The sequence below is a fragment of the Lucilia cuprina genome, chromosome 4, assembly GCF_022045245.1.
Source record: "Lucilia cuprina isolate Lc7/37 chromosome 4, ASM2204524v1, whole genome shotgun sequence".
NCBI lineage: Eukaryota > Metazoa > Arthropoda > Insecta > Diptera > Calliphoridae > Lucilia > Lucilia cuprina.
Genome location: NC_060952.1, coordinates 44171301 through 44198813, shown reverse-complemented (window position 1 = coordinate 44198813; position 27513 = coordinate 44171301). Strand labels below are relative to the sequence as shown.

At 27.4% G+C, this 27513-nt stretch overlaps 1 protein-coding gene and 1 long non-coding RNA gene across 19 annotated transcripts in view; one reads left to right on the top strand and one right to left on the bottom strand.

The window, feature by feature from the left end:
* The window catches only part of LOC111674587 (protein lap4), a 241099-nt gene that overhangs the window by 92482 nt on the left and 121104 nt on the right, over positions 1-27513 (top strand). For 12 of the 18 annotated variants that reach the window (XM_046949910.1, XM_046949911.1, XM_046949912.1 and 9 more), the window contains 3 exons: positions 608-940; positions 1007-1092; positions 1158-1471. In XM_046949910.1, coding sequence (XP_046805866.1) covers positions 608-940; positions 1007-1092; positions 1158-1471 — 733 coding nt within the window. Of the gene's footprint in view, positions 1-607; positions 941-1006; positions 1093-1157; positions 1472-16101; positions 16461-27513 lie in introns of those variants that run through there. The other 6 variants (XM_046949905.1, XM_046949907.1, XM_046949904.1 and 3 more) reach the window with 3 other exon arrangements.
* On the bottom strand, positions 13077-13754 carry LOC124419649. The gene is made up of 3 exons (XR_006940742.1): positions 13628-13754; positions 13254-13348; positions 13077-13196 (listed from the first exon to the last, which is right to left on the bottom strand). It is a non-coding gene; the product is annotated as an uncharacterized LOC124419649 (long non-coding RNA).

The window sequence follows — 27513 nt, the reverse complement described above, 5'->3', positions numbered from 1 at the left end:
TATATGGCTGTTCAATTGTTATGGCACTATAACAATAAATGATTTAAATTGCAAGATTCCGCTTAATTTCTTTAAAATTTTACAATTTCTTATTCAAGTGATGCATAAAAAACTTTATTTTATTATAGATAAAAAACTCAATTTCTTTAGAAGAAAAAAAAAACTGCTCACTTTTTTCATCTTTTTTAGAGTAAGAATATATCCTATTATATTCCATAATTTTGAAATCCTCCAATATTTACACATTTTTTAGGATATTTTTGTTCAAAATTAAAGAAATTAAATGTTACTGCCAATTTTCGTTAATGTCCTTCCAAAATCAAGCTTCTCTTTATTAAAACCCATTTAATTTTTTGATAATTCGATATTATGTTTACGTGAAACTAATTTTGATTAGTTTTAGAAAATTGTATTTTAGGTAATTTTTTGGATGTGGAACTAGTATTGGTGCAATGGGGACAAATCCATACACCTGACAACACTGCTTGTCCTCAATTTTTGTTTTATTTATATGTTAATATTTTCATTGCTATGTTATTTACATTAACGTACTCTACAAAATGTTAAATGGTCTCAATATTCTCTACAATTTTTTCCTACCACACAGAAACATTCACCAATGATGAGACAAGACTTAAATTCCACAACAGTGGAGAGTTTAGCAGCGTCAAAAACCGCTTTTCAATTTGAACAGCAAGAACAACAATCCAACACACCACATCAACAAACTCAACATTCACAACCACAAATGTTGTTAGTGAAGACACAAGCCACACAACAGCAACCACCAGGAAAATCAACTACACCAACGGGTGGTGAACAACAACAGCCGGCACATGTTAATATTAAACCAGAAAATGTTATTGTTGCAGCCAGTACTGTTAACGAACATGATGACGATGATGAAGACGATAATGCCGACGAGGAAGATGATGATTATGTAAGTTAACAGAGTGTTTAAATGTTGTATGAACTTATATATAAGAGTTTTATTTTTAAATTTTAGGATCAATCAGAGAGACGTGTTGGCTTTCAAGTGGAGGGTTCTGAAGAAGATGATTTCCGCAATAGACCACCGAAACTGCATAGACGGTTAGTTGCTTTGATACTTTTCGAAATACTTTTTTAATGAAAACGTTTTAATTGCTCTTATCTAGTGATACACCACATCATTTGAAAAATAAACGTGTTCAACATAGCATCAACAATAAGAAAGATCATGAAATTTTGGCCAATGCTTTGCAACAAGAGACCAAAAAACTCCAACAATTACCTACCGTCCAATCACCTATAGCTGAAAATCCCTCAGCTGAACAGAGTGAACAGGAGACGGATAATGGTAATGGCTTTGCTAAACCACAACATCCGTTCGACGCTCCTCTATCGCCCATCCATTCACCACCAGCGATGGTAACATCGTCTGAATTGCAAACAAACCGAGACATTCATCCTGTTGCCATTGTAACTGATGGTGAGTACATAAAGAAAAAACTCAACTTCAATCAATGTAATAAATGAAAATAAAACACTTTTATTTGGTGATGGGTCTAACTAAAATCACACTACTTTCCTCCTCCTTTATATATTTTTCTATACACAAACGAACTCTATCCTATAAATGAATCTTCACAAAATACACACAAACACCCACTCTCACTGTATGTAGTTGATCTATGAATATGAAATCAATGCAAGACCATCATGTGAAAAAGGATTCTGTCTATAATATTTTATAAAACATATACAATCATGTTTTTGTATTTCTTTTTTATTTTGTAATATTACTTAATTAATATTTATTATTGTTTTTTATCTTTATATTTCTTTTTATCTTTTATGCATTACATATAAATTATTACAATTTGTAGTATAATATATTTTTTATTTTCTTTTGTTTATTATTATTCAATAAATTGAACAACCTTTTGATTTTTAATATAATAATTTATTTTTTTATTTGGTTAATGGTGTTTTGTTATTTATTTTTTAAGTTTAGTTTAAGTTAATAAGAAAATATAGATTTAATGTTTTTTAGCATCTAAATAGAGATTCGAATTGGTTTTTAAAACATATAAAAAGTTTTCATATGTTATCACAAATTTACTACTAAAATTATATATGTATATCACCTGTCACAATTCTATTCCGATCGTAAGTTGATTTTATACGCTATTTTGTTAAATAGAACAAATTATTTAACGAAATCCCAAAATAGAAGAAAATTCTCACTTACTAAAGTAAAGAATACACCAAATTACTCTTTTTTAATGTTTTAAGAACAATATGAAATCAAATAAAAGCACTCATTTGAGAAACTCCAAACATTCCCTCAAGAGAAATAGTTATGTAATCCTTATTTCTCTTAATTTGTCTACTCAAATAATCCATCCAATTTTAAACATGGATTTCTATCACAACATGTGACCAAGTATGATTTTTAGATATACTTGAGTAGATCATCCTGAAGTGTTAGGTCTGATTTCAGACCTAACATTTTGGTATTCCGGTCTCTTCTACACTTCTGTACTATGCAGAAACATAAGCGAGTTATTAGCAACTGAATCCACTGACTATGTATATAAATTTACTTTATAAATAGTAAAAGAGTAAGTGTTTGTCCGACAACATTTTACACAGTCGTTTGGAAAAGGTCACAAGTCACATTTGTTTATTTTTTTTATTTAATTCTGCATTTTTACAAAAGCAGCGAATATTGACCGACCCTTATCTGATGTTGCCATTAGGTTTATTAAAATATATTCTGGAAAAATTGGTTGCGAAAAAATAAATAAATAAATAAAACTAAGTTCTTGCTAATATTTCACCTCAAAAATAATATTTTTTAAATTATTACGATGAAAATTTGGAATACTTATACAATCATCGCCCCAACAATATTTAAAATACAGAAATCGATTAAAAATTGTAAAAGCTTTTACAAATTTTCTGTGAAAATAACATAAGTCTAAAAATTGTATCTCAAAATATCTCTACAATATCTTTGTTTTTTAGTATAAATTATTATTATGAAAATTACTTTTGTTTTTATCTATTTAACTATAGCGGTTTTTACTCTTGGTAGTATATTATGTCCTATTATATATGTATACTAAAACTTGTTTATAGAAAGCATGAGCACTAGGATTGGCCGCCAAAGAGTTTTAAAAGCAATTTTCATTGTTGTATATAGTTGTTGCTGAAGTTGACAAAATTTCAGGTCATTTCTGTAAGTAGAACCAGATGTCGGAAAATAATAAATGTTTAATGTCATATTCTATATCCTACAACATTTTTTTTATAAATGTTTCATCTCATAGTTTGAAGAACTAGTATAATAGAATTCCGTTTTACGTTCAGATAACCAATAAATAACATGAAACCATTTGGTCCCCAAAAAACATATTTCAAACGACAAAGTTTGACACATTTCTTCCAATTGTATTCATAGCTTTTAAACTGACATTTTAATCGGTGTTGTCATAAATTCCAATAATTAGTTTTTTAAACTATAAAAAAACTATTGGTCTCATGAAATCAAAAGTAATCGGTTTTATGTCCGATTTAAAATATAATGCTTTATTGAATAAAAATCTGTAATATAACGATTTTTTTTAATTGTAAAATAGGCTAAAAAATTAAAAAAAAAAAATAAATAGAATTTTATTTTTTTTTAAATAAAGTTTTGAAAAGAAAATTAAAAATGTATAAAAACGAAAAAAGCGAAAACATCAAAATATGCACTAAAAGAGTATAGCATATTTTACTCTCGAGAATATGCCTTAAATATGCTAAAAATCAAATCATCAAATCATGCAAAATTATGCTCTAATGGGTAAAATATGCAAAAATATGCTCTAACAAATCGATGCCAAAATTCTCAAATTGGTCTGAAACGTGCAAATATCTTATCCATGAGTCCATACGACGCATATACATAAAACCAGGTATTACTAATTACAAATTACATGTAGTTATAAGGAACAAAATTGACAATTACAAGTAATTGTAAATTCTTCAATAACAAGTAATTGTAATTGGCAAAACTTCGATTACAATTACAAAAATTGTAATTTTCAAAACTTCAATTACAATTACAAGTTTTTAGCGAATTTCCAGTTTTTACCGAAAAATGGTATTATTGGTTAGTGTTGGTAGTTTATGGAAAAACTCAAATAAATTTAGCTTAAGGTATTGTTATAAGTATACAACAAAAAAGATTAAATATTCAAAAAGGCAATCTAGTTTTACTGCAATAAATGTCATCATAATTAATTATGCTTTTTAGAAAGATAATTTTGTGTAAATTTCCCGGTTTTTTTTTAAACTTTGGAATATAGTTTCAGTTCAAAAAAGTGGCGTAAATAATATCTGTACAAAAATCGCAGTATCTTAAAAACTAGAAAATTTTAATACATAGGAATTAGCTATTTTTATTTAAAAGTTGGCAAAAAGTTTGATTTTATTGACTTGAGTTATGAGAAGGTTAAAATTGTGTATTTTTTAAGAAACTTTTACTGTAAACTAATATAAACTTAGAGTTACTGTTATTTATATTGCATTTTCAGTACGCTTAATTTTTCACTTTTTGTTCATTAAATATTATTATTTTTTTAATTCCTGTCGTCTTGCTAAAACTTACTGGCGTAGAATATGAAATTAATTAACAAAACTAATTCTCTTTTCCAATTATGTACTTCTTTGGAATCTCATTATTATTTCAATAATTTTTAACTGAAATGACTATAGTTCCTAAAGGTTTCCTCTTAATTTTACCTGTCACTGTCAACTTCAGTAGTGACTTTGACTATATTTTCACGGAAATTGTGAACAAATACAAAAAAAAACAAATGATATGTAATAATTTACCGTAGCAACAAGTTGATGTAACACCAAAATTGATTTGACATGTTGTGACAGCCAACAATCCACCTTTGTCGGTGGATTGGTATATATGTATGTATGCACACATACATATGTGTGATATTTTGTATAAGGGAGCATGCAATATTTGCTTTGATGTCGTTATTCATGTTCATTTTGTTGTTATTTAAAGAAGAAAAAATAAATTCATAAAATTGCATTCAATGGAATCAACAAGAACAGCTACCAAACAACATATAACAAGTGCTATAATCTGGCCTCCTTTATAACAATTCAATCAACAAACACAATAATAGCAAAATAACAACAATTACAATGTTTATTGTATACTACAGACTAAAAAATTCCCTCAAGAATTTATTTGAAAATCATCGATATTTTCTTGTTGCTTTCTTTACCTACATACACACATACATATGTATCCTTTTATTGTTCTCATAGTTTTTGATTTTTTTCTTGATTTAAGCTTTTCACAAAATGCTATTGATTTCGTTTGAATTGAAATGAAAACTGAACAAAAGAAAAATGTTTTTTTATTTATAAAACATAATGCTGAATGATGATAATAATGGTGATAATGAGGTTTTCATATTGTCTATGATGACGCCGATACTGATGATGAGTTTTTGGTGTGTCGATACACCTGTGTAACAAGTAGAAACATTTGGTTGTGTGCTTGTTTCTAAGTATGTGAATTTGTTTGGTTAAATGCATGGATGCATAAATAAATGACTGCAATGATTTTTTTTATCTTATGGTTATACTGATGTTCTCTTACGGGAAAATATTAGAATGGCTCTTTTTATTTAACCGAATAAATTATATATTATTATATCGAAATGAACATAATGTTTAAATAACTAAAATATTGTAATTGAAATAAAATTGTCATATTCGGACGAATGTGGTGACTTTCGTAGGGAGATTTTAGCGATATGTCATATATGTACAAGAATTGTCAACTACTTCAAATGTGAGGATGTCATAGGTGACAATTTATGTTTATAGTTAGGAAGTTCTTAAAGCTTACTAAACAGCTTCAAATGTGCTTTTAAATCCTTAATAAGTATGTGTATCTAGTACCAGAGTACTGTAATATTAATATATTGGCCATATTTAGCTGTAAACCGGACATTAATAGTAGAGTCAGCTCGGTCAGCACTATAGACTAATCTTCAAAAACTTCAAGGACTTTATAAAGATTTCCAAGGTAAATGTTAAGCACTTAAGCAAAAAGAGTTCAAAAAGTATTCTGAGTCTACAACGGAAATTTAGGCTACCATTTTTTGTTTTTTCATTGGACATGACCATTTCTCTTTTTATCTATTTGGAGGGAAAATCAAAATTTCACTTTTCATATGCTTTTAATTAAAGGGAATTATAGTCGACCTTTGGGTCTTAAATCCATCTCTTAAAAATATTCAAATACATGCTAATATATAAAATACCATAACTTGATAATTTTGTGGAAATCGGTTCAAATGTTGTATTAATTTTATAATAGTTTAATTTATTAGAAACTTATTATGATCTCTTAATTCAACAATTAAATCAAAAGAAATTGTTGCTATTAGTAAGAATTATTTGATATTTTTGTGACCATCCTAATATCTATATATATAAAATTCTAACGTTACTGACTGGCTGACTGACTGACTGATTGACTGATTCATCATCGCACAGCCTAAACGGTTAAAGCTAAAAAGCTGAAATTTGGACAGGGGGTTGGTCTCCCACCAAATAGATCCACTAAGACGGAAATTCGAATGTTTAGGGGGTAAAAAAGGGTAAAAACGGGTAAAATCGGTAACCTCATATCTCCTAAACTAGAAAAGATACAAAAATAGTTAAAAGCTTATCGTCGTTCATTTAAAAAATAAGCGGACAGGTGTCTGGTACTTTTTTTAATTTCGGCCCCTTTAGGGAATAAACGGGTAAAAACTGTATTTTGGTACTTTTTTTGCACCCCATGTATCTTTCAAACCAGTGAACATTCAAACAATATTTTTGACTCCTTCATAACTTGACGAAAAAATAAAAATATAAATTTAGTACTTTTTGGTTATTCGGATGTTTAAAGAGTGAAAATTGTACCTATTTTTGGTACTTTTTTCATAAAACATTGATTTTGGTTTATTATCTTTTACATATGAATACGTAATAACGGGCTCGCACTACGATAATGCAACATTTTGGAATGGAAAAACTGGAAATTTGATTTTATTCAAACACAATGATCCAATTTAGATAAAATGTTTAGATTTAGAAACACTAAATATGCTAATGAGGTGTTATTTGGAAACCCGGTACCAAGTGATATTTTTTGGCACTTTTTCATTCTCCATCTGGTAGTTTTTGAGTTTTCTTCTTTCTGAAATCGAAACATGAAATTAATAATAAAGAGACTTTTCAGTGCTTTTTCGTTCTACACAGGTATTTTTTTGAGTTTTCTTTAAAATTAAACCTAGAAGCATGAAATTAAGCATGTAGAGCCCGGAGTAAGTGAGAATCTAAAAAAAGGGGACTTTTTGGTACTTTTTCGTACTTCGACTGGTACTTTTTGAATTTTCTATAATATTGAACCTAGAAACATGAAATTAAGCATGTAGAGCACGTAGTAAATGAGAATCTATAAAAGCGGACTTTTTGGTACTTTTTCGTTCTACAAAATGTACTTTTTGAGTTTTCTATAAAATTTAACCTAGAAAAATGAAATTAAGCATGTAGAGCCCGGAGTAAATGGGAATGTATAAAAGGGGACTTTTTGGTACTTTTTCGTTCTTCAAAAGGTACGTTTTGAATTTCCTATAATATTGAACCTAGAAACATGAAATTAAGTATGTAGAGCCCGGAGTAAATGAGAATCTTCAAAAGGTACTTTATGAATTTCCTATAATATTGAACCTAGAAACATGAAATTATGTATGTAGAGGATGGATTAAGTGGGAACCTATAAAAGGGGACTTTTGGTACTTTTTCGTTCTTCAAAAGGTACTTTTTGGATTTTTGTATAATATTGAACCTAGAAACATGAAATTAAGCATGTAGAGCCCGGAGTAAATGAGAATCTATAAAAGGAGACTTTTTGGTACTGTTTCGTTCTACAAAAGGTACTTTTTGAGTTTTCTATAAAATTTAACCTAGAAACATAAAATTAAGCATGTAGAGCCCGGAGTAAATGAGAATCTATAAAATAATAAATAAAAGGGGACTTTTCGTTCTTCAAAAGGTACTTTTTGGATTTTTGTATAATATTGAACCTAGAAACGTGAAATTAAGCACGTAGAGCCCGGATTAAGTGAGGACCTATAAAAGGGGACTTTTTGGTACTTTTCCGTTCTTTAAAAGGTACATTTTGAATTTTCAATAATATTGAACCTAAAACATGAAATTAAGCGTTTAGAGCCTATTTTTAAGTGAGAACCTATAAAAGGGCACTTTTTGGTACTTTTTCGTTCTTCAAAAGGTACTTTTTGTGTTTTTATAATATTGATCCTAGAAACATAAAATTAAGCATGTGGAGTCCGGAGTTAATTAGAATCTATAAAAGCAATCAGGGACTTGAGTGAATGAAAATTTAAACTGGAATATTTTTGAATTTTCTATAATATTGAACTTAGGAACATGAAATTAAATAAAATAGGTCCTTTGGTACTTTTTCGTACTTCACTGGTACTTTTAGAGCTTTCTAAAATATTGAATATACAATCATAAAATTAAACACGCAGTATCCCAATTGAACGAAAATTGAAAAAGCATACTCTGGTACTTTTTTGTTCTTTTACTAATACTTTTCGAATTTTCTATAATATTGAACCTAAAAACATTAAATTGGACATGTAGCTTCCTGATTGTATAAAAATCTTTATGCGATTTTTTTGGTTTCTGGTTGAAAATTAAACATGCGTCATCCTGATTTAATGAAAATATATAAAAAGGCACTGTCTGGTACTTTTTCGTTCTTCAACTGTTTTTTCTAATTTTCTGTAATATTGAGACTAGAATCATAAAATCAAACTTAAAGAGTTCTCTAAAAGGGGAATTTTTGATATTGCAGATATATATACATTTACAATAATGATATTTATTTTATTCCATTACGATGAGGGTAGCGAAGCACACTGGGTATAGCTAGAAAGTTTTAATAAATAATTAATAAAATTTAATTAATACTAAAGTTGTTCCATACAATTGGGAAAATTGTTTTTTTGCACGTGTATGCTATTGCAAGTGTACGATATTTTAGTGAATTAACTTTTATCTAAATTACTATTTCTACACACTTTAAAAATATTTGACATCCTTCGGCAAAAAGAAAAATAAATCAAATTTATTTTACAACAAATTATTATGGTTTTGTTTTATGAATTAGGGATATTGCCCTACAAACATACATATATTAGATAAATACACCTTTTTTATTCAAAAAATCCAGTTAGATTTATCAACTGTATAACTACCATTTTTGCACTATTATTTTTTTCTTAAACTTAATATTAGCTTACACAATGTTTTTTTTTTGGAAATAATGATGACCAAATCGAAATTTCGAACTTCAAAAACAAACAGTCATTAAAAACCCTCTAATCAACATTAGTAATAATTTATGATCATAACTAACAAGAGCTATATAATATCTGTAAGAATCGAAGAAAACCCGAGCAACGCCGGGTACATTTAGCTAGTTTATAATAAGAATGTTTCATTTTATGAATGCAGTTGTGTGAAAATTTATGATTTTTTGCTAGAAGCATTAGCAAGAGACTGAATGTATGATTATGATTGAAATCGATCAATAACTACAGTTACCGTTATAGTCACATTCGTTCTTATTCATTCATGTCATCATTCATTTATTTCTGCTGTATTTTTTTTGCACCTTTTCCATGTGCTTGATATTATGTATTTTATTATTATTTAGTTTTGTTTTTATTTTTTATTTGTTATTTTTTAACTTTTATGTGTGACATGCTGCTTTTGCTTGTTATGTCTTCTATTTATTTTTTCCATATTTGTTTTAGTTATTAATATTTCTTTTCATTTTTTTCAATTCTATGTTCAGTTGAATTACAAATATTAGCACACATCTATAATACAATTTTGTATACCCTACATTTAGGGAAGAGTTATATTCGATTTATTATGACTAAAGTGATAATTTAATGAAAAATTATTAAACAAATTTTAACCATTATTTATTATTAATATTGCAAATATGCAACGGTGTGAAATTTTTTTGTTTTGTTGTAGCTTTGCAAAAAATCGTACATAATTATATTTTGCACTTGCAATTTTACAAGACCATATTTAACACTTTGAAAACATTTGCAGCACAAAAATTTATAAAATTCTGTTCGATATGAAAAATCTGTCACTTCACAGGCTTAGCAAAACATAGTGCGTTATTAGCCTTTGGCAATGTGCAGTGATAAAATGCATCATCATAGTGTTTTTTTCCTCTGCTGCTTGCCATTTTTATGATTTTCAATTTATTTCTATAGTGAATACGAATATGTGCAACAAAAACTGTTGCTGCTATATCGTTCATTTATGTTTTTCTAAAATACACATCAAATTCATGTACTTACTCGTGGCAAACATCCACACATATAGTATGTATACATATGTAGATCAGTTGTTTACACTACACTAAACTTTAGTAGAGTGTAAGTGTGTGGTGCATTGTAATACTTTAAAATTATGCGCTCCATTAATTTTCTTTCTAATTTATTATTTTTCCATTTTGCTGTGCGTTTTGTTTACAAATTTGTTGTTATTATGGCGGTTTTTAATTAATTATGGTTAAATGTTTATTAAACTTTAAAGTAATTAAATTTTTTTTAACAATTCGCTCTTGGAAAAATTATTTAAAGTGGGTTTTAATTGTTGTGAAGAATGAAGAATGCTCAAAACTGATTAGTACTATAACACTTCATTTATTTAAACATAAATAGTAACAGTATTGGAAAAAATAATAGGGACGACAATTACTTTCCTAAAGAAATGTTAACAACTTTTTTATATTATGCTTATTATACCCTTCACTTTCGTGAGAAGGGTATATATAAGTTTGTCATTCCGTTTGTAATTTCTATAATATAATTTTCCGACCCTATAAAGTATATATATATTCTTGATCCTTATAGATAGCGGAGTCGATTAAGCCATGTCCGTCTGTCTGTCTGTCCGTCTGTCTGTTGAAATCAGTTTTTAGAGGACCCCAGATATCGGCGATGTCTGAATCTTCAATAATTCTATTAGACATGCTTTCGAGAAGATCGCTATTTAAAATCAGCAAAATCGGTCGGTAAATAACGGAGATATGAGCAAAAATCCGAGACAACCTCTGAAAATTTCATCAAAAAATTGTTAAAAAAGCAACAAAAACACTGTACATAGAAAAAGATGTACACGTGTGTGTGTAGATGCATTTGGTTTTATTCAGCTGTGTATATTTTTGTATGTTTGGAATTCAAACATACAAAGTATACACAGCAAAAAAATATGATTTGCATTTTTTGTTAAAATAAAATAATTTTTCCTTTTGTTTTGCAAATATATTTTTTGATGAATAGAAAAAAGTATTTAAAACGTTTTCAATTATATGAGAGTAGATTGTGAGTTATTGTACAATAATTTTTATGCGAATAATGTAAGTTTGAAATTTAAAACTAACACAAATTTTTTCCAAGTGCTTTTTAAAACAATTTTTTTACGATAAACAAAAACAAAATCTACGTCTCGTCAATGTTTACCAGCAATGAATCAGAGGTCGAAGTCGACCGGCTTCGAGTCGGAGCTTAGCCGCCGCCGAACTATATTTAGTTGCTTGAGCCGCCGCCGAAACATTCGGCTTAAATCGACTCAAATTTTTTTAATGTTTTTATTAACTAGACTGTAAGATCAATTATGTTTAAAATACACTATGGTGAAGGGTATATAAGATTCGGCACAGCCGAATATAGCACTCTTACTTGTTTTTTGGTAACCATTATTTAACTATGCCTAAAATAATAACCTATGATTACCAATCTTAAAAGGATGATAGTTGGGTGACTAATCATTAAACAAGGCATTATTTCAATTATTAATTAAAATGTGATTTTTTTCGAAAAACTAAAACAAAATGTACATCAGTCACAAATAGATGATCCAAATGTTAGAAATATGATTGTTTATACATTTATTTTGTAATTAAATTTCACTCAATCGGAAGATCAGAAACAGTTTCCTGTGTTATTGTATTTGTTTGTAACAAAGATAAAAAATATTCAGAAATGGTTAAAAAATTTCTAAAATATAATTACTTTAAAGCGACCATTATTGGCTTACACATGACTCAAAATTGATACAAAAATGTGTAGGAATTGATTAAATTTGGGGCACTTTGAGAAGAGTCGTAGTCATTTTAATCGAGCAGAAGAGTCAAGATGACTCAAATGTGATTAAAATTTTCAAAAAGTGTTAGCTATATGTCCGTCTGTGTGTCCATGTAAAACTTGTGCGCATTTTTAATATAACACATACTTTTCTTCTGGCTCAAGGACGAAGCCTATTAAAATCGGACCATTACTTCAGGTAACTCCTATGAAACCATGCTCACGTAATATATTATTATGCTAGTATATGTATGTAAAGCTTTACATATGTCTAAATACTATTGCCGAATAATGCAATGATCGGGCATCACATGACCTTGGTTAATACTAAGGTCAATACTTTATTTGTAAACACAAGTGTCACGATGAAAATCTACATAAAAACTTTAATTTAAACATACTGCCAATATTTTTAAGGATGTGCTCATATTTATCCTTGTCCTCAAATAACCTGACATTCAGAACCCGTTATTCAGAATAACTTTTTGTGAACAAATTGTTAAATATTTTCGAATATTGTAACAATACACATTTTGGCATAAAACTCACTGGGTCGATCATATTAGACCATACATTCTTATTTATATTTTGAATCATGTTTTCACTACGCCCTAAAGATTTGTAACAAATCTACAAGATTGCTTTAAGAACTTATTACACAATTCTCGTATTTGTAATTTTCTTCGTTACATTATAAAAATCATTTAATTTTTTGTTTATCACCACTTCAAAAGAAAAACTCTTTTTTTACTTTTGTTGCACTCATTTATTAAATTTAAAAATATTTTTATGTTTTTTAATTTTAAAAATAAAATTTTTGGCACAGATTTAAAATTCTAACAGACATACACGTTTATACTTAGTAAAAGTATAAGTAGATAGACGGTTGTTTTGACAGTTCCCTAGTCAGTCCATTAGTTGCTTTGGTCTGGTTAGCTGGGAAGTGTAGAAGAGATTTAACAAAACAACAACAACAAAAAAACTCACACTCACAGGAATTTTATGGGCATGTGTTATCCAAGGCAACACATTGTTGAGTCTTTGAACAATTTAATTTTAGATACCACTATATGTGTCTGCAACACACACTTTGTTTTAAGTTAAATTAAAAAAAGAAAAAAAATCACTGACTAAAAAAAGGTTTTAATTTTGGTTTTTCTAACATATTTTTTATTATTAAATATTCATAGTAATAATTAATTTAAAATATAAATGAACTTTTCTGTATCTGGCTTTTGCTTTTATAAAACAAAAAAAATCAAAATTAAATTTTTAGCAAAAAAAAAAAAACTGAGTGGACGACTATAAAGTGAAATGGACAAGTGAGGATAAAAAAGATTTTTATTTAATAATAAAAAATAACTAACTTGTTGTAACATAATGCGATGTGCTGCAGCTGTTTTTAAAAATTTATCACGTTTTATGACAATTTTAAGTGAAACTCAGTTGGTTCTTTTTCTGTGTTTGGTTGTTCTTTTTTTTACTGTCCCATGGCCCAATTGTGTGCCTACATTTCGTATTTTTTCCCTCTGAGTTTGACCAGATTTATATGTTGTTGCACAAAAAAATATAAAACAGCTTAAACGGCTGAAATAATTATATATTTTAAAACTGTTGCGTTGAAAGAAATTTGTAATGAATTGTTTGTAATTTTGTTAATATCATATAAAAAATAGTTAAATTATGATATGATTTTAACGAGTAAAAATATGGAATTTATAATCCAGTTCAGTGAGCTTATAAATAGCTTTTTAGGGGATGACAAAAAAAATTCGTTGATAATTCAATATATACCCTGCAAAAACTTGAACATGTACTTACATAAAATAGGTTTCTTTAATAATGATTTACATATAATTTTGGTTTTTCCATTTAATGTGAACATTTTACTCTGTGTAAATAAAATAACCAAGAAGTGGTGTTGTAGACAAGTCAAAAGGCTAACACATAATCACTTCCTTGGAAGTCATTAAACATCAATTCCAACTTAATGCTACTTATGATGAATGTAATTATTCTTATGAGAGGACTCGCAACTAACAGCTAATGTAAACTCTTCAAAAGCTTCAAAGATTTAACATTAATGCCAAACATGCATAATTTTTGTGATTTGTTTACAATCAATTTTCAATGTCATTTAATTTTATTGTTTAAACACTCGGTTATTTGTCTAAAAATGTTATGTTTTTTTATTTGTCTTTTTCTTCCCCTTAAGTTGTGTTGGGTCTTTTTTAATAAACATTTCTAATATTTGACAACATTTTAAATAAATTAAATTAACTAAAACTGAATTATAGAAATTTTAACAAAATTGTCAAAAAATTTGTTTATTGTCAGTTTGTATTTAGTTAAATACAATATCACGTACTTTTTGGCAACAATACAGTTGTTATTTTTTGTTGTGTGAGACATAATGGAGAAAAACAAAAAAATTGTTTATTTATTATTATACTGCTAGTACTTGTTTTATATGAGCTGTTGGTGTTGTTTTTTGTTGTTACTGTTTTCTGCTTGTTTTTGTAAAAAGTGTAGGAGAGAAAGAAATGATGAATCAAATTGTTTTTGCTAAGTTAATAAGAAGATGTAGATGTAGTTGAAATAAGAAATGTCAAACTGAGGGAAAAGTCAGGTATTCAAATGGGAGATTTAAATACAGAGTTGGGTAACACAAAACAATTTTAATTTATTTCGAGTTATTTTGTAGGGCTAACTTAATTCATTGAGAATAGTTATTAGATGATAGGAAAACTAAAAGTTTACTCTTAATATCTCAATGTCTGGTAATATTTTATCGTAACGTTCGATTGACAGTTTCTATAATAAAAAAATATTTTAACCGGTAGAATATCTATAGGTAAACGACAACCGGAGGTGGAGCTAATGTGGCTGAAAAATAGAAAAATATTTAGATTTGGATGCTTCTTGTAATAAACGAAAATTTTCATAAATTCTATGTTAAAGCTATGTTGAGCAGGTTGTTCATATCAGATAACATGTATACGTATTACTCATACGCTTTAGGGAACTATTCTATGTTAATGCTATGTATGTTGAGCAGGTTGTTCATATTAGATAACACGTATACGCATTACTCATACGCTTTAGGGAACTACAAAGCATACACGTCGTCTGTAACTTCACCTCATATATGAATTAATAAATTACTACTACAAAAAAATAAAAAAAACAATATTTTTATAAACAAATACAAACAAACATATCAACATAACATATTTTACAACAACTATTTCGCCATACATTTATTATGACTCTATCATTGTTCATATTCTTATCATTGTTTATTTATTTGTTTTGTTTTTATATGAGTTGGGGTTGCTGATGTTGTTCGAAAAGTACAAAAGAGTATACATATCATAATCTTGCAAAATATAAACTGATAACTTGTTTCCTTATATTTTTTATTTTAGATAAGTTATTGTGTTTTATTGTAATATTCTTTACAGTTTTTTTTATATATTTTATTTTTGAAAAAACTCTCCCGCTCTTTATAAAATGAAGTCATTGGAATCATTTAAATTTTATTAAGTTTATTTTATACAATTAGCTCTTTTTGTACCTTCTCTCAGTCGTTCTCTTTAATTGTTTTTCAAACAAGTGCATTTCATTTAAATTCATTCAATTGCTCTAAGACTAATTCGCCGGATGGCTGACTGGTTGGCTGTGTGACTTACTGACTGTCTAACTGTTTGTCTGTCTGTTTATTTATTAATGTATGTGTTTGTGAAATTGTTAACACTTTTTTGTTGATTTTTACTCTCCATTTCTTTACAAATTTCATCATCACACATACATACACTCTTGCATTTGTATAATTTCCCTTTTATTGTTTGTATGATTGTAGAGTGTATTTCTCTATTTAGACCTTAATTTGCAGAGTATGTATGTTTTTGTTGCGTTTTTTCGGAATAATTGTTTTTATTTTTGTGTCTTACCTTACCTGGGTGACTGGTCTGGTCTTGCTTGGTCTTTAGTTGTACATTATTCATTCCGCACTTTAGTTAATTTTTTGTTGTCAAAGCAAAACGATTCTCTTTAATTAAAAAAATCTTCTTTCTTTGAATTTGTTTTGTACTCTGAGTAGAAGTAAACGATCAACGGAAAAAAACAGTCATAATTCGTGTGTTATTGTATTTTTCATTTATTATTAATTAATTATTTAATATTGTTTGGATTAAACGCGTTTGTATTTATTTTTTTATAAAATAAAAGACAAAAAAAAACAACTGTGTATAAAAACAAAATTTAAAAAAGCTGTGAAATAATTTCAATTGTTTCAATTTTATTATTTATCATAATTTTATTTTAAGTTTTTAATTTAATACTAAAATTAAAAACAATATGTCATTTTTTTAAAAAAAAATATTTTTACATTGAGTGAGAACAATAACTATACAAAACATTCAATCAAAATTTTCATTGAAATTTAATAACCTTTTCTGAACTTTTATACAAATAATTGTGGGATTTTATAAAAAAAAATTCAATAACTTTAAAACAATAAATAAAAATTTTAAAATATAAACATATATTGTTGTGAAAATTATAAAATTTTAAAACTAAAGAGTTTAGTGCAATATATCTGGACAAGTTACAACATAAAAAACCAACAACAAACAACAATTAATTGTTTAATTATATGAAACTTTTTTGAAAACGTACTTTACAATTTTTTTTTTTGAAAAAATGTCAACATATTTAGTGTAATAAAAAAACTGTTTTGCTATTCATGTGGCTAATCATGTATAATGCAATAAGTGTTTATCAAAGCTAATTTACATTGCCGGCTTTTATGAACAGTATCGGATTTATTTAATTAATTGTATAAACATTTTATACGAAATAACCTTAACATACAAATTCAAGAATGTTTGCCATTGGAAATAGGTTAAAATATTATTTTAAAAATGCTATTTAGGAAATAATTCGTAATTCAGTGAAGCATTTGTGTGGCTGTGGTAGGTGGTTAGCGATCTCTGGCTGTTGATGCGATTTCAATCTGAGGAACTGGTAAAGAGTGCGCTAAAAGCCCGATAGAGGCCATGTTATCCACAAAATTATTGAAGCATAAGTTAGAATTTGTATAATTAAACTTTTATAAAGCATATGTGTCATAGTAGAACTAGTACACATTGGCCTTGTTGAACCTATTCTTTATGTTGTTTCTCCATTTTAATGTTCGGTCATGGATTATTCAACTCTGTCTGACACCGATGTCTTCTTACCAAGGAAACAGAATTCAGTATTCTTTGAAATGTTTGTCTTTCTTGTGAAAATACAGACTTCCGTTAGATTATAACATTTAAATCATTTTTGACATTTTCAAGTCGGCGTTATCCGTTCCAGATAGTGTATAAGTTTCCCGAGTGTAAAAAAGTTTTAATATTCAATAAACTAAATTTACTTATTTTTTTTAATAAAAAATCGTATATGTTTGATGTAAAGAGTCTTACTGTTTATTTTTCTAAATTTAATATTTAAAGAATATTATCAAAATAAATAAGCAAAAGAAAAAAAATGAAAAAAAAACTACCAAACAAATAAATATTATTGATCACCTACACAAAGTACACAACTTCAAGGTTAAACTAAAAACCAAAATTTGAAAAGATACCACCAGCATCTTTAACTACTGAGATAGAGCTTTTTGGAATTTCTCTTATTTACAAACAACATTCACACACAAACAAACGTAATAATACAGACAAACAAAAAACCATATCTCGTACTTTCCCAACATGTAATAATACTAGTAGTTTGTATTTTAACTTTAAGGTGGGGGGGGGTTAATATTCGGTATCATCTACCAGTCTCAATTGATTTGTAGCTTGAAATGGGTCTGGTAGGTTAGTTCTTTAAATAGAGTAAACAGGAGTATATATATATATGGGTTTGTACCAGTCTGTGTGTTTAAGATAACAAACATTTGGTAATACACACAAATACGTTTACTAAAAACACATACATAGCTCACAGATACAATCCAGAACACTACTTCGTAAATATAAAGCATTTTGAATGTCTTACAAATGTTTATTTGCATTTTGGCAGCAAAAATATGTGTAGAATTTGTAATATTCTTTCTTTGGTGTTAGTTGCCGCACTATGTTAAAGGTACCAAATTTATAACGCACAAAACACATCCTTTTTTACTCCTTTTGTTGAACAAAAAATAAATAAGGAAAAAGGCATTAATATGATGCGACACATAATACAAGTACGAAGAATCCTTCTTCTTTTTCAACATCATTGTAAATAAAATGGGACATGAATCGAAAACGACATGTTAGCGTGTTCAAATCTAGTGCGATGTATGTATAATCCAAGTAAGTTTTTTTGGAAACAAGAACATTCATAAAGAAGTTCTATAACGAGACGAAATTGTCGAATTTTGACCAAAGAGATACTCACAGTGAAAAATCAACACTTTCTAACATGCCTAAGCCCAAGAAATTGTATGCTATTGATTTGATCTTGCATTTAAAAATCAGGTGTTCTGATGATGTAAACATTTCGCTGGGATTTTTTATAGTTTGCTGCATAGATTATATTTCTACTCTAAAGTTTCGTAAAAATATGCAAAGTATTTTTCGAAGAAAAAATCCCATTATTATCATATGACTAGTCTAAGTGTTCATATGTGTGTGGATTAGAAGTGTGTATGCAAAATATACTTTAAATGCACAATGTAGTTTTAACCCATCTGAAAGCGAGATGTAGACTTTTTTGGTTATATGGAAAATTTTGTTATTTCCATTGTGTTTTGCTTTAAATGTGAGGTGTTTTTTGTTCTTTTAATATTTCAGATCATAAAAAAGTCTTGTACGAAGATATCTAAGTTTGTGCTATTGTATAGCGTATCCTTCTTCTTTGTATAAACAACTTCTGCAGTAAATGTTACGATCTGTTATGCATTTACTTATACAGAGCCCAATAAGTATATCTAACTATAAGGAACCTAAACGAATTTCTATCAACGGCTAAAAAGTCAATGATCTTTTCCAATAAAGATTGATGCAGACAATTTTATATTCCCACTAATGTTTATAAAAAATTATAAAAAACTGAGCCGATTGGTATACCTTAAGATGAAGGATCAATATCATAATACCGTCCTTACTATAGTGGTATAAGGTATAAAAATTAAAAAAAAAATATTCACTTCACACGTGACAAGTGATTTCTACTAGATGTTGACGTTCTTGCTAATGTAAATTTGATTTCCGCATTAAATTTAGTTTAAAAAATTTCCTGTTAATTATGTAACCCTTAAAAGGTTAATACTGACATAACGAATACACGTAGAAAGTATTTATGATCTATGTGTATACCGTATGTGGACAGATTTTCAAATGTCATGACAATCATTTCAATTGATTATTCATTCATCTTGTTCACATGTTATTTTCTCCATAAAGAATGTATGTTTTCTTAAAACTCTAACTCCTAGTATGTGGATTTCATAATTTTCGTTTTGCATTTTGAATGTCGAACATCTACTTATATCACAGTCTTTTACGATTTATTTTGAAGATTCTTTTTATTCATGTGTTACAAGTCCTTATTTATATGTAAGTACAAAAGTACTGATTTATTCCATTTTCTTTTAAATAAAGTATTTGACTTTTTATATGGCTTCATGAAGTAAAGAGAAAGAACAAAAGTAAATGCTTATAAGAAGGATGTCACTTACTTATGCTTTTATTTGCAAAACATATACATATAAGTGTTTGGAATCCTAAGGTGCTTGAATTTTGAAAATATATAGATCCACAACTATATCGTTTTAGAGTCTACTGTTTTTATTCTGATATTTTATCTGCCAGTGTTACTTTCTCTGCTTTAAATGCCGAGCAATGTATATAAAGTAGACAATGGAAATGCAATTTTTAAAAATTTTACTTTTATTTTGTCTCCATTCACCACTTCATAACTTGACAAAAAAGGGTCTAAATTAATCAAAAATTGTGAAAACCGAAATATTTATAAAATATTTTCCAACCAATTTTTATTGACCATTAGTCTTTGTTTTAACACTTTTTTATGGTAAACTGAACATTTATATTGACGTCTGTATTTTGCTTTCTGTTATTGATGATTATTGATTTTCGCATTTATACTAACGCCTACAACTACAACAAAATGGCAACAAAAATTCAATTTTAATTCTTTAAAATTTTATTTTGCAACAGTTTTATTTTTTTGCATTTTAAAAACGTATTTATGTCACTATTTAAAACGAGAGTCGTTGTGTCGTCTGGTTGCTGTCGAAAGGTTTCAGCTTAATTGTATTCTACGTTCAAAGCGTTAAAGCGTATATAAAGACCTCAATACGATTGTTTGAACAGAATTTATTGTAAATAAAAATACATAAATCAAAAATAAAATAAATTCATATAGAAAATCGGAAATACTACATATAAAACAAATAAATAATATATAGAAAAATAAATGTACATTCTATGTGTTGCATTTTAACAAATATTTATTTAAAAACAAATTTGTTTTTAACGATTTTCCATATTGACATAAAGTGGTGGTAATGGAAAAATGCTGTTGCAATTCTATTTTTTAAATTTAAAGTTTTTATAATGTACTTGTTTATTAAAAGATAATAATAGAGTAATAAATTCAGAAAAAAATTAGTAAATATCTGTTATTTTTAAAACAATAAACGTAAAAAATGTAAATTCTCATTCCTCCATTTGTTCGATTTGGTTTAAGTATATATGTTAAAAAAAGATGATTACATAGTCAATAAAATAACCAATTACAACTAGATGTAATTGAAGCTTTTTCAGTTACATATAATTGACATCATTGTCCGATGTTTAGAAACTCAGTTTTCTAGACAAAGTTATTTAAAATTTTACAAACATTCTTCTTGATGTATCCACTCAGAATATGCATTATCCTTATTTTGAAGTCGCTTCTCGTTATAGTTAAACAATTTTATCTTTGTGATTCTATTCAAGTGGGCTTAAGTGATTTTCTAGCCCAAGTAATTTCACTTGATCGCTTAATACTTGGATGGGTTCATTTCCCACCTAATTTTTTTTTTTGCAATTTTCTTGCTGTCAATATTCATTGTCTTATGATTAATCAAGGTCTGCTCCCTTCTTCTCTCATTTAATAAAATATTAAAGAATATTTAAATGTTTAAAAATTTTTAAATGCTGTTTCAGATAGGGGATAGCAAATGTTTGCAAACTTATTCCAATTTTCCCTAGTCATAGTCCCTTCATATTTACACACATTTTCTTATCAAATGTAAAATGTCAAGGTAAATGAAGTCATGAGCTAATTATACATCAAATTTTTAACAATAATTTCAGATTTTTTGATAAAATAAAAGCTAAACAAAAAGATTACAAATATTTCCAACATTAATACATAACTGATAACAAAACAAACTGGAAGTCAATTATGTTGATTCGAATGAAAACGCCATAAAAATTGGACATATCAATGAAATTTCAATGTTACCATTTTTCATTTTTAAATAAATACTCAAAGACATTAACAAATTATGGTCAAGGTCAAAAATTTCTAAAAAAAAGGGTGTTGGGTGTAAAAAATCGAACCCTACATACTGTTACACCCATTGAAGATTAAATATCGATAAATTTGGTAAATGAGTGGAAAAACTTACAAATACGTAATAATAAACAAAATGAATATTAATCATAATTATAAAAAAAACTATATTTGTAATGACATAAAGTTAAAAAAACAACAACAACAGGTGTTTTTAATATATCTATACATTTGTCACATTTTGGTTGGTTTTCTTTTAATAAAACGAAATAATTGTGAGTTTGTAGACGTGAGTAAATGTTTGAGTATGAAAAGGGGGTAGAATTAAATTAGAAATATTTTGTTTGTTTAGTAGAAAAATGAAATGGGTTACAGTCAAATAAATAAAGAAAAAATACAGTTTTATAAAATAATGTAGACTACAAGAAATAACTCTATGCATACAAAATTTAGTATAAACCACAGGTATTATTAACTAAAATTAAAAAACAACAACAACCTAAACATGCAAGTTACTTTAAATTTTAAAGTTTAAAAACTTTTCATCTCGAATCTTTAAGTTCTAAAAAAATTGAAAACATTCTTTTAAATACTACTTAAAAAAACTTCATCATACCCTTCTAATTAGTGTGAGCAGTCTAGAAAGAACTTTTTCTTATCTAGAATTTCAATAAAAAGGTTATTTCGCTGTTAAAATTGATAAAATTCTTTTGTTTTTTTACAAGCACTATGTGCAACCTTATGCTTGCAACTGCGAAAGAGTTGAGGCGGGTGGAGGGCGTTATCAAGTTCAAATAAATTACAAATTCCCTCCAAAAACGTCAGGTGTTTTTTGTTATTTTTAGCATGTGTGTTAATTTACAAGTAACAAAACAAAACGATAAAAACATGAGTAGAAATTGTAGTAAATATACAATACAATTTTTTTTACAATATTGTTCTAATTTTTTTACATTTTTTTATCTATTGTTGTGTTTAAATTATTTTGTTTGTTGCTTTCGTAATGCAATAAATGGATTTTTTTTTGTGTTGCCTTTTTTTCTAGCAATTTGTTCACAGATTTGTTTTAAAAAGTGTTTTTTTATTCTTATTTTATTTATTTATTTTTTTAATGGCAAAATTAAAGTTTTTTTAAACAGTGAATACAATTTGTCTAGTTGTCAACGTTTGCTGCTGTTGCTTGTAGTTAGAGTTTTAATGTTGGGATTTCTAGGGAAAAAATTGTCGGAATTTGCTAAATCGCTGCTTAGAGGCTTTGTTAGTCCCCGAAACAGGGAGTTCTGCAAAGTGGAAAAAACCGGTAGAAAAGTGCCGAAATTGAAACAATATGTTGTCAAAAGCGAGCTTACCACGTCTGTTAAAATTTAGACAACGGATGTTTATACAATGTAAATATCATTTTGACAACCACCGTTGTAATTTTGACAACGCTTTTTTGTCATTTCGATTGCGTTTCATATCATATCGGCAATGCGTGGCTTTCTGATATCTGCGGACGCTTTGGGTTTCATGCCAGAACACAGCTTATTTGTAGGAGTAGGGTATTTGATATTTGACTTAAAAACAGTACATAAGGTCTGAAACGCGTACCTGTATATTTAGGCAGACCATCAAACCGGCCAAATGTGTACATATGCTGGAGCTTTTCAATAACTTATCGATTTAAAGCATAAAATTGTATATTAAAAACCCTTTTCTCGGAAATCTTCCGCTCTCCTCTTTCTTTCTCCATTCGCTTAAAAACAAACTGAAGAGTGAAAAAGTCAGCAACAAATATTTGGTAACAGTGAGAATGACATTCATATATTTCGTATCATTTGTTAGTGTGACGCCATATTGTATGCAACAGTATTCGGTCGCATCATGGTTGTTTAATGTTGTTGTTTAATTTTTCAGTGTTGATTTTATTTGTACTCACTCTTTCACTTCTGATGAATTGTACTTCAGACAATCGTCGTAATGCCAGAGGATGCTGTTCACTATAGTTCAAGAGTTTTGTTTAATTTACCATTTTATATTGTTGAAAAGTTAAAAAAATAAATGTTTATAAGTTTTTATTTTGTTATTCTGATGTAATTTTCGGTTTCATTAATTCCATTAATTTCATGTCTGTTTGTGTGCGGCAATGTGATTGTTTGTGTATCAGCTGAGTAAACGCCTTTTCATTGTTGTTGTTGTTGTTTTTAAAAACTTTATTCATTAATTTTTGCCGCCATATATTTTTATGGATTTTTGTTATTTTTTTGCTCTTAAGCTTTTTGCAATTTGTCAAATTAACAGCAAAAAAAAAAAGAGAACAAAATTTAAAAACAAGTAGAAGAGTAATAAATGAAACCAACAACATTTATTTACTTTTTTAATTTTTTGTTACCGTTGAAAGAAAGCAAATTGTTTAAGGTCATAATGTACAATAAACAGCACTTAAGCAGTGATGTATTTTTTTTTTTGTTTTTTAAAGTTTATAGAATGAATCTGGCAGAAAGTTACAAAAGAAAAAGGTCTAGGTTTCAAAAGAAAAATGCTGTCTTTTTCTGCATTTTCGTATGTTTAAGATATCGGTCAAAATAAATTTATGTTTTTGAGAACTAGTTTAATTTTTTGTTCGAAATATTTTAAATCTTAAATATATTTCAACTACGAAAAGCCTTAAATTTCCTAAGGTTGCACTTGACTGCATAAGTAATTCTTTTTTTATATAACCAAACCAGGATATATTAGTAAAAGTATGCACCTTTACTAAATATAGCTTCAACGTTATTTTAAGTATTTTTTTTATTTTATTTTAATTTTAGTTTAGTATGAAATACTGAAAATGAAAATCTTCTCGGTAATTAATCATTTAGTTTAGAATGTGTGCTTATTTTTGTAATATTTTTTGTTGCAGCTTGTTAGCAAGGAAAAATAGCTACCTTTTGCATCGTTTTTTCTTTATGTTTCTTTTTTATTTTTCTTTTTTTCCATTTTTTGTTAAAATTAATTTTATTTTCTAAAATGGCAAAGTTCTACATATTTTTTACTATATATATTTTTTTGTTTTATGTTCTGCATTACATTAGTGTGCACGAGAAGAATTTTTGAGAGAAGAAAATTAAATGTTTTAAAGAAAATTAGATGTTAAAAAAACTCGGTTGTAACTTTTATGCTAAATGGCAGTAAAGATTGAATTTTCTTTTAGTTTTTTTATATGTTTCCTTTCTATTGATTCTATTAGTTACTTACTTTAAACGTTGAGGTTTTCTTTTAGCTAATTTTCTCTTACTTTGCTTGTATATCAGGAAAATAGTCATTACACAGAGCAACAGCGATATTTCATTTATTCAATTTTAAAAAAATATTTAAAATATTATTAGCTTACAAATCGTCTATATTCTTCTCGAATGGGTGGCTATATCTCTCACAATGCATAATAGAGATAGGTTCCTAATCCATTCAATTTTCATCTTACCAATGGAAACAATCCATATCACTAAATTTGCTATTTGAGGTTAAAGTATGAACTCTACTTTATTATAAGTTTATGGATTTCAAAACCGTTGTGTTTTGTACAACATAGGAGAATACGATTCAAAAATTTGAATTTTACAATAATGAATTGACTAAGGATTTATCGAGTATACTATTCCTATAGACAAGCAGTCAATCTAAATAATACACCCTGATAGGACAAAATTTTAGTTAAAAATCTTAGGGATCCTGTTCCTGTAAAGTTTTTAATTTGTTTGACAAATAGCGTCGATGTTTTAATATTCAATCAATTTTAAAAATGAGCGTTGCCCTGTGTTATTGCTTCAATATTACATTTCACTCTCTTTATAAAATAATCATTATTGTAGTATTTCGTTTTGCTAAAGGATAAATTAAATTTTTTAGTTATTTGATAAATTTAAAGCCGAAATTTTTTAAAATTTTTGCCATAAAATTTAACAGACACGTTGATAACAATTATTAAATTAAATGACAATTTAATTATTTAGATAACAATTATTAAAACACAATGTTTAAGTAAATTTAATAAACAGATTTTCTTGAATTATGTGAAAGAATTCCTTAAAAAAAACAACATTTCATTAAATAATTTTGAAAGGCAAAATAGATAAAGGCATTGTAGTAATGAAAGTTTCACAATTAAACTTCTTTAGTTTAAAAATGTTTTTCATTTTGTTCTTGATAATATTTTCATGACATGATTTGTGAATTTGTAAATCTCCAACGACAATGACAGAACCAGCAACAAAAAATAAAAATATATGAAAATAAGAAAACAATAATGAATAAAAGATGTGCAAAATTGTGCTTTGAATTATTTGAGATTCCTAATCTTACTGTCATCAAAAAAGGACCCATATAATTTTAATAAACTTCTTATATATCTTTTATTTTTGTTGTAGCTGTTGTTGGCCAAAATCACATCATAATTATAATGTCACAAAAATAAATGTCTTTGCATGCTCTGACATGTGAAATGTTGTGGCACGATTAGAGGAGTCTTAAAATAACATTTCTTTCCATGAACATGTTAATTTATATGGAAATTATAGTAAAATGTATATATTTTATTTTGTTCATATACATTTTTACTTTTTTATTATTAAACATACTCCAAAATAATGTATTGAACAGAAACAGAACTGAAAAAGGAAGGAAGACTAAAAGGACATTATTTACCCAAAAATAACAACAAACAATGAGAAAAGAAAACTGGACAATGGACTCAAGATAACCAAACACACATATGAAGGAAAATAAATGAGTGAGGCAGTTGTCCATTCTACTTATTACAAGTTTGATCATTTTATTTTGTTACGCATGCCATTCATGTCATACTTATTCATTTGTTCGTTCATTCATTCTTTCACTTATTCATTCGTAGTTAACGTAAATTTGAGCCTAAATCGTTGAAACTACTAGCTTTCAAGTAATAGAATAGAAAAAGGAAAAATTGAAATATTTACATATTTATAAGTTTTTTATTTACATATTGCCAAATATTGGTCAAAACTATTCAAAGATGGAAAGTTACATATATATGTATATGAATGTATGTTTAATAATACAACTTTGACCACAAAAACCACAAATACAAATGGTTGAAATTTTTCAAGATAAAATAAAATTTAAATATTTATCTTTTCTACTTTTGAGGCTACGCTTTATACACATACAGAACCATCTAATAAGAAGATATTTTTCTTTATAAAAAAAGGAAATATTTCTGTTATTTATGTTAGTTACTCCAAAGGAAAAAAGTTTAGACTTTTTAGACAAATAAATATAAAACACTGTCATAGGTTTTATAAACTCATAATCTAGTCAAATATTGGTGAAGGGCAAAATTTATTTATTTTTATTAAGAATAAAAAGTACACACATATTTAATATCTAAATCCTTATTGACCTCTTTAAAAGAATATAATTTAAGGACCGAATTACTATTGTCAATGAAAAACAGATCCTTTATGATATCCTAAAGGATTAGAAACATCATAGCTATATATCGAAGGGGTCAATGTAATGTTTTGTATTTGTGGAGACTAAAAGTGACGTACGAGTACTGAACGTTAGACGTAAAGCGTAATATTTCACCATCTAACTCTCGGTCACATGTTGCAAAATCTGTTCAAAAATATTTTGTTAAACATTTTTTCTTTGTAAAGAATCCAAATTTTTTCCTATATCTAATGATTACCTTATTCTAATA